Source organism: Neophocaena asiaeorientalis, unplaced genomic scaffold (assembly GCF_003031525.2).
Source record: "Neophocaena asiaeorientalis asiaeorientalis breed wild unplaced genomic scaffold, Neophocaena_asiaeorientalis_V1.1 scaffold437, whole genome shotgun sequence".
Lineage (NCBI taxonomy): Eukaryota > Metazoa > Chordata > Mammalia > Artiodactyla > Phocoenidae > Neophocaena > Neophocaena asiaeorientalis.
Genome location: NW_020173375.1, coordinates 3,578,646 through 3,587,417, shown reverse-complemented (window position 1 = coordinate 3,587,417; position 8,772 = coordinate 3,578,646). Strand labels below are relative to the sequence as shown.

General features: G+C 54.8%; 1 protein-coding gene across 2 annotated transcripts in view; it reads right to left on the bottom strand.

The window, feature by feature from the left end:
• RAB6B (RAB6B, member RAS oncogene family) overlaps positions 1-8,772 on the bottom strand; it is a 52,782-nt gene that overhangs the window by 21,336 nt on the left and 22,674 nt on the right. For both annotated transcript variants that reach the window (XM_024746245.1, XM_024746246.1), the window contains exon 2: positions 5,635-5,693. In XM_024746245.1, coding sequence (XP_024602013.1) covers positions 5,635-5,693 — 59 coding nt within the window. The remainder of the gene's footprint in view (positions 1-5,634; positions 5,694-8,772) is intronic.

Here is an 8,772-nt window from a genome sequence, read left to right as displayed (position 1 = left end):
AGGGCGGCCACGTGAGGCCCACCCCCTCACCTCTACCCACCCACCGCCCAGGATCTGTCCTTGCAGAGCTGCAGCCTGGCCACCCCACAACTGGACCTTGCCCTCAGAGCTGGGTGCCCAGCACAGTACGATGTGCACACACACCCTGGCAGATGGGACAGATGCTGCGCCGTGCACCCCGTAGGCCAAGGGCCCAGCTGCCTTGCCCGGTGCCCTTGCAGCACACCATGTGGCTCCTCTGAAACTCCTGCCTCTTGCTGACCTAGTGCTCCATGCTGTGGCCACAAAAGCCATCTCCCCTGGACCCTGTGTGCCGACCCATCCACTCGTCTGACTGGCTGCACCTCCTCTTCAAGGTGGAGCCCCGGGCCCCTCCCCACCTATCAGAAGGAACCCTGTCTCCTGGTCTCTCTTGGCTGCTGTGGGCTCTGTGTGGGCTCACTCATCTCCTCACAGTGACCCCCTGACAGAAAGGTGCTCAGTGCCATCAGCAACCTACCGCCAAGTCCCCAGGCCTTTCCTTTTCCCTGGCCCCGGCAGGGGGGGGATCAGAGAGCAGCGCCCATGAGTGTGAGGCTGGGTGTCCAAGGAGGACATTCTGGCTTGACCCATCCCCAGGTCCTTCTTCCTCACTGTGGCCCACTTCAGGCCCACCAGTGAAGGCGATGTGGAGACACTTTAGGTGTAGGGCTTGGCTGCCCAAGCCTGGCAGCCTCCAGACCACCTTCCTGAGTCTGGTTGGACAAGCATTAGCAGAACTCGCTGCCCCAGAAAGAGAGACTTCAAAGCGTCCAGCCCCACACGGACGACCCCTCACATACCATGGTCATCACAAACGCCCCCTCCCTGAGCACCTGGGATGTGCTGCTGTGGGACCCAGCAGGAGCTCGGCTCCCCTGAAAGGCCGCCCGTGCTGCAGGGGTGAATTGTCGGGGTGGGGCAGGTGCTGGTTTGGGGGCTACTGAGCAGCCAGATGGGCAGCTCCATGGCGTCAATGACCAGGCCCCAGTGAAACTACTTACTTTATTAAATCAACTTACAAATGTTACATAAAGAAACATCTGATCATTCTGAAAAGCCCTGTAAGAACAAAAAGACTTGCTGCCAGATAGGCTCCTGGGGAAATGGCTTCCCCAGGTCAGATGCTGGGCCAGTAGCACGTGAAGTGCCAGAGGGGCCTGGAGCCTGGAGGAGTCCCCAGTGGGATCAGACTGGGAGGTGCTGGGACACTGTGTAGTGGGTTGAAGAGTGTCCTCTTCCCAAATTCTGTCCATCTGGAATCTCAGAATGTGACCTTATTTGGAAAGAGGGTCTTTGTGAATGTAATTAGTCAAGGGTTTCAGGATGAAAAATCATCCACGATTTAGGGTGGGCCCTAAATCCAATGACTGGAAGCGGTAGGAAGGATTCTCTCCTAGGCCTTTGGAGAGAGCGTGGCTCTGCTGATTCCAGACTTCTAACCTCTGGAATTGTGAGAGAATAAACTTCTGCTGTTTTCAGCCACTTGGTTCGTGGCAATTTGCTATAGCAGTCCCAGGAAACTAATACACAGCTAGCGGGGAGAGAGAAAAGCCCCCAGATCACTGAGGGGCTAACAGCAACTCAGGCAGTCCCTCGGCCTGTGAGGGCACAGTGGACACAGCCATGCTGTCCCCTTCCCGGAGGCACCGTGGGACCCAGGGAGTGCTCCAGTGCAGTCCTCCAGAGACACTCCCAGGAGCACCTAGGTAAGCCCCAGCGGGCTGGGACCCACTGGCTGCTTTCCTAACTTGTGCTGTGGTGGGAGGTCTAGGGACAGGCCGGGGGCTCCAGCCTTGGTTATCAGTTCATCTCAGTCACCTCTGAGATTTAAAAATGCTAATGCCTGACCCAGCCTGTGCATCTCCAGTCATCCCCCCAGTAGGTAATGCTAACGTGCGGCCAAGATGGGGGACCCACGAGAAACCCCAGGAAGAGGGCTGCTCCCAGATTCTCCCCTCTCACCCACAGCCACCACCTGGGGGGCTGAAACCTCCCATTCTGGTTCTAGTGCAGGTTTCAAACAGGTGGACCAAGGGCCAGGCCCACAGGTGGGTTTCACTGGCCACTGGGAGGGGAAAGGGGGTCTGGCCCACAGAGAGGGCCACATCTCATCATGGCGCAGGTACCAGGGGTTTCTTCTTAGTGCATTTTGAAAGACATTTTTTAGTTGGGATTTTATACAAGAGAATTGTTGCAGACGCGAATCTCACCAGGCTGTAAGTCTTGACTTTTTGCTTCTTTAAGTGAGTGGATTTAGATGGGGTGACAGGTGGGTGGTGAGAGGCTGGGGAATGCACATGTCAAGAGGAGAACAAGGTACACGTGTGTGCAGGGGAAATGCCACGCAGGAGGCGGCAGGAGACCTGCTCTCCCAAGGCCACGGGTCAACAAGGCAGCATCTCCCCTGGGCCTGCCAGGCAGACAGGACCCCGGAGAGGTCTGGCGGGGAACTGCGCTCTGCGTGCCCAGGTCCTCATGCCAGCTCCTTGGGGCCTCGGGCATGTTCAGCCCCAGACAGAGGGAGGACTCACTGCCACCCAGGATGAGGTTGAACCTCCTCTACCCTCCATGCCCAGCTCAGGGCAGGGCCAGATTCTGTGGCCAGGTCATTTTCTCCCACTTCTCTGCAAACAGAGTCGCACTTGACAAACATCCGTTGTCAGAATAAGTGAATAGGGGAGGGGGCGGGAGACAGAGCCAGAGACACACATAAGGATGGGAGGGGTGGAGCGGTGGATCTGCCCTGGGAACTTTCTGGGCACCTCAGCCAATCAAGGCGAGGACAGGGGCGCTCTGCTGGGCTGTACTGGTTGGTACACAGGGTATTTGTGGGCAGTGCTGGGGAGTGGTCAGCATATGGGGGCACAACTGGGAACATCCCCCGGGGCCCTTGGGCATCTTGTCTACTTCCCAAGTGCCTCTGCCACCATGTTAAGAAAAAGTAACATTTCCCCCTCTCCATCTCCAGAGAGTTCATGAAAATGGGCCTGTGTGCGCACACAACTGGAGCCCCAGCCTCCCAGCCTAACTACCATCTTAGAGGGTATTGGGAGAGAAATTCTACCTGCAGCCAAAAAAAAAGTCAGAGAAGCCTGCAGTGGGGAGGGACTTGGGCTTTCTTCACTTTTTGCCAGGACACTGGACATTGACACTGGGCCACTGTGGCCGCTCAGTCAGATGGAGTCTAAAAACCAAGGCAGACAGAGCCTCTTGAAGCCACTGTGGTGGATTCTGACACCAGCTGACACCAGCTGTGGGCAGGCCCCTGCTCTGGACCCATGAATGCAGAGGTGGATCCGAGGGGTCCTGGCCTCAGCCAAGCTGAGAGCCCATCCGGCAGCCAGAGCAGTAGGAGTTCCTGTAGGGCTGGGAGGCCAAAGGAGCCCTGAGGACAGTGTGCTAGGGAAGATGGAGCCGTGGAGGGGTGCAGAGCATGAGGAGGGTCCTGACCACAGACAAACATGTGCTCTGAGCCTTGATGAGTCAGAGAAATTTTCCACAGCAGAGGAGAGAAGAGGGAAGGGCATTCCAGCAGAGGTGACACCATGAGCCAAGGCATGGAAGTGGGACAGTGTCACTGAGTGGGGAGCAGCAAGCAGGCAGGCCCGCTGGACCACGGGATATGGGACAAGCAGTGGGCCATAGGAGGTGACACTGGAGACTCAAACGACATGGGGAGGAGTTGAGGCTTTGATCCACACCAGTGAAGACCACTGCAAAGGCTCTGAGGCCATCTCTACTGCCCACCACTGCCAAGAACACCAGCCAGCCAAGGGCATCACTTATTATCAATGGGACATCAACAAGAAGCATTATAAGTAACTTAATATTTGAAAAATCAAATAATCAATATCTGTGAGATCATTCACTGACACACACACACATGCACATGAATACACACACAAATCTGCAAATACCAAGTCAGACTTAAGAACTGAAGTTAGAGCTGTGATTCGGATGCAAAGCGACGCAGTAGGACTCCCCTTGCAGAGAGGAGAGGGCTCTGCAAGCCTGCCGTGGTACAGAGCCTGGCCTGTACCAAGCAAGACAAAGTGTGGCTGAGATAATCATCCCAGAGCAGATGTCCAAGGCTGTGTACATCACTCGGGGCCCCCATGTCCTTACCCTTCGGTCAATTCTTACCAAGTCCACTAGTTATCTGGTATTTCAGATGACAGCAGAGGAAAAGTAGGGATTTAGAGGGAGGCAGAGAAAGGAGCTGTGTATGAGGCAAAGGTGCTGACTGGTCCAGAGTGAGACAGACAGACTAAGAGTAGACACAGAACTGTCATCTGTGGTGGGCTGTGCTCTGCAGGCTCTGTAGGTCCCGGGATGTGGGAGGCCTCTTAGCACAGCAGTCCCCGGTGTGTTCTATAAATATTTATCCTTTGAGGACTCGATGACAAAAGGATTCCATGACCAAATACATCTGGGAGATCCTGCACACTACATCTCTCTTTCAGCAAATCAAAACCATACACTGATGTAGTAAAAGGCCCTGAGAAGTCCTGCAGTAGAAAAGTAGATTTACTTTCGTTCACCAGTGTTCCCTAAGCCCCAAACCCTTCTCCCTGCCTTTTTTCCCTCAAATAACACCTACTGGAACTAACATCCAGTAACATCCCTTGGAACTACTATCTCACAGAACCCACTGGCTTAGAAAACTGAATTATTATTTGTGTCTGTCTTAAGGAAGAAAACAATATATTTTTTCTTAAAAATAGTTGAAATGATTAAGTTTGGTGCCTTGTGATAACAGGTTTAGTTGCAGGGGAAATTCACTTCATTTGCTCATCAGCGGTGACAGGAAAGTGAAATGTTACTGACGTTCAAGAGCTCAGCCTTAGGCTACGTGGAGCCACCTCTGGTTGATTGCAGAACACCCTTGAGAGCCAGGAGCACACAGGTCACTCTATCCAGCCTCCTGCCCATGTAGAGCAGTGCAGGCCCATCACACCAGCCTCTCCAGGGAAGGAAGTGTCCCAGCAACCGTGTGTGTGCGTGTGTGCGTGTATGCGCGTGCGCGTGTGGGCGTGGGTGTGTGTGTGCGTGTGTGTGCGCATGTATGTGTGTGTGTGCGTGGGGGGGGCATGGGGGCGTGGGGGGCATGTGTGTGTGGGTGTGTGGCGGGGGCGTGTGTGTGTACGCGTGTGTGTGTGCATGTGTGTGTGTGCATGTGTATGCACTCACGAAGGTCCAGCACACAGCCACGCTGGAGGAGCAAGTTCTCCTACTGCTCTTTCACGTCCCTCATTTTGCTTCTTGCCCATCCTCCTCCACATGGTGATGCCCCCAAGAAACCAAACACTGTCATGGTTTAGACCTGCCATGGGGGGCAAGAGAACACAGACTGAAAGGTGTCCTTTCTCTACTGGAAACATTTCCCTTATTGAGGTTTGGATCTTCAGAAGGGCCCAGGGTCTTTACCGGGCTGGGACCAGTGTGCAGATGGGAAGCTCCTCCAAGGCAAGATGGATGCCCTAGGTCCCAGGAATGCCCCACTCTCATCCTAGCATCAGCAACCCTGGGAGGGAGGCTGGCATGGTGTCCAGGTGGTTGTCAAGGCTGCAAACACCGCGGGGCTTGGTGGGGGGCAGGGACCCAGGAACTCACCTGGTACGTGTTGTCGAAGCTGTCATACATGAACCGCGTGATCAGAGACGTCTTCCCGACTGTAAAACAACAAGAAGAGAGGGGTTTAGCCGTGATCCGAGCTAGGCTCCTCTAAACACATTTCATGTGACAAAAACAGATAATGAAACAAAAAAGCCCAGAGGAAAAGATGAGAAGCAGAAACAGAAGTGGGAGGTGGGACCCCCAGAGAGGGACATTGAGGTGAGGCAGCCGAGTCTACACTGGGTGGGCTGCGGTGGCGCTCCTGCCAGGCACCAAGGAGGAGGCATCCCCCGCCCGGTGAACTCTTACCACCCAAATCCAAGTCTTCCTTGACCCATAAGAGCCCAACTGATGCAAGAGCCATACATGAAGAATCCGAGCAAGTGTGTGCATTACAAGATGCTTCTGTCACATGGGCCCACGCTCACCTGGAAATACTGCCTTGCCCTTGGTCACAGGCTAGGATGGAGACATGCTCCTTTATTTCAGCCTGGGCACTGATGAGGAACCAGAGGGCAGGGGAAGTAAATGACTCCCCAGTGTCTCTCTTGGGCAGGACTATTTTTCATAACGTGTGCCTGACTGTCCAGCTCCTGGCAGGATGTTTAGCATCCCCGGACCTTGCTGGGTAAATGCCTTCAGGATCCCCCGTCACCGTGACAAGCCTGAACTCTCCTGCATATTTGCAAATGCCCTCTAAGGGGCAGTAACACCTCCAATGGAGAACCACTGGTATGGCTAAAAGAACCAGGAAGTCTCTTGGGAATCCTATAAATGCTGCTAATTTCCCAAATTGCAGGGTTTGGCTTCTGACCTAACCCTGTGCAGGTCCCCTGAGGCCTGGCTGTGGCGGAAATGCCTGCTGCAGCATTTGTGAGCATCTGGGTGGGAAAGAAGGGCGATAGGAATATTTGTTAGGTCAGGCCCAGCATGGAGTGCTACTCCGTCCCACCAAGTCTCTGCCATGGCCCTGGGAGGCTCAGAGGGGGACCGGACCAGCTGAGCTTAGCTCAGAGCTCTTTGTGCTCCGGGCTGCTGAAGACAGATAACTCTGGCAGGGCACGCAAGACAGCCAGCGCCCAAGAACTCTCATTCCACCTCTCCCCGATTCTTGGACGGGATGTCCACAGGCTGGGCCTGGAAGGGTGGCTGGTCACTGCCTGGACGGAGCAGGGCAACCCAATGGGGTTCCTCTGGGAAAAGTCCTTTTCCAGTTCGGAAGCCTCAGTAGTGCACCAGGTGAGTGCAATCCTCTCCCAACAGCCAGCACTTGTAAGGGAAGGGCAATTGTCTTCCCCGGGGAGAAGACACACTGCTCGGTTCCAGGCCCTCCCAGACCTCACCCTTCGCGTCTCTTCATTGGGCTGTTCCTGATTTGTATCTTTCATATTAAAACTGTAAGTAGAGTGCTTTCCTGAGTTCTGTGAGTTATTCTGGTGAATTATGGAACCTGAGGAGGGTCGTGGGCACCCCCAGATTTGCAGCCAGCTGGTCAGAAGTGCGACTGCTCCTGGGGACCCCACTTACAGCTTGCGTCTGAGGTGGGTGGCAATCTAGTTGGGGACTGTGCCCTTAAACCTGGGCAGCCTGACACCAGCTCAGAGCGCATAGCACCAGGACTGAATTGCAGTACACCCGCTGGTGTCAGAATAGCCTCGTTTTTCTTCTCAGTATCTCTGGGGTGAGCAGTAATACACCCAGGATCACTTGTACGTTTACCTGGAAACTGCCCTTTGAGCTTCTACTAAAAGTTAAATCTGTAAAGTACTTTCCAATTGCTTTAAATCTCCACTCAAACTCACACAAAGGTGAGAAGTGGGGGCTTCCCACACCTGGAGGATTGGCTCTGAGGCTCTGAGGCCACAGAAAGGCCTGGCTGGGAACTGCTGAGGGGGGACCGACCACAGAGTGAAAAGTGGAGCAACCCGAGCCAGCAGGAGGAGGATGAAATCAGGGAGCGCACGGCATCCTCCTTTTCCAGGAGACAATGGAAAGTTCCTTCCTCCTCAGGAAGAGAGGTACTGCAGGGCCCACTGGTAGCTCCCCTCTGTGGTGACACACAGCACCTCACACCTTGGCGAAAGGGACACGGTCCTCTTCTCCAGCGGGCTCTCCCCTGGGGCAGCTGAGCAGGCAGGGAGGAGAGACAGCGGAATCCCCAAAAGCCACTAAAGGAACAGGAGGTTCACGGAGGAGCTGAGAGATCAGAAAGCCCTGCAAGGCTTCTCTGCCAAGTTCCCCTTCTTGGGGCGCCAGCCACTGCCAGTGGCTTCACAGTGGCTTGCAGGGCGACTGCTAGGTGGGAGGAGAAAATGCCAAAGAAACAAGTAGTGTCCTGGGACTGTGCAGGAGGAACTTTTAGGTGTGGGGTCCTGGCCAGTGCCAATATTTTCTGAGCTTTCTCACAGTCACCGTAACAGGCAACACCTGAACCCTGTATTTATGGAGTGCGTCAGGCACACCCCAAGGCTGTGCCAGCCACAGATTTACACGACAGCAGTAAACAGAGGAGACGGGACACCCGCCTACCTGAAGCTTGCAGGACTTCTGTGTTTGCAGCTACGCTGTACTAAGCCCTTAAGACCACCCTGGTTAGTCCCCAACCCTGAAGCAGGTACTCATGCACCCCCATTTTATACAAGGGGAAACGAGCTGACAGCTCCTTGCCTAGGGCCAGAGCCGAGCAGGGCAAGGATAAGGTGGTCGGCCCAGGGACTGAGCTCCTATCCCTGACGCTCCTCAGCGTCTTTGGGTCATGCTGGGTTTCAGGATTCTGCTGGGTCATTATTGCCACCACTGTAGATGTCACGGAGCTCCGGGAATAGCCTTGCCAAGTCAAGGCACCTTTTTCTTGGGATGGGCTGGAGGCAGGGCCTCTCCCTACTCAGGCAGTGCTTGACCCAACCTGCAAGGCCAGAAACTGGGAATTCAGGCACAGGTTGGGCAAACGGAGGGCTCAGCAAAGCAAGGATGGATGGGTTAGGACACCTGGGGCCCAGCACACCAACTGAGGCCTGGACTGAATGACAGCCTCGTTATCAAAAGGGGATGATTTCTTCCCACTCTTCTAGGTGGTTTTTCTCATTTCTCAGCGCAGAAGCCCCCCTCCTCCCTGCCTCAGAGCTTCCCCAAGAC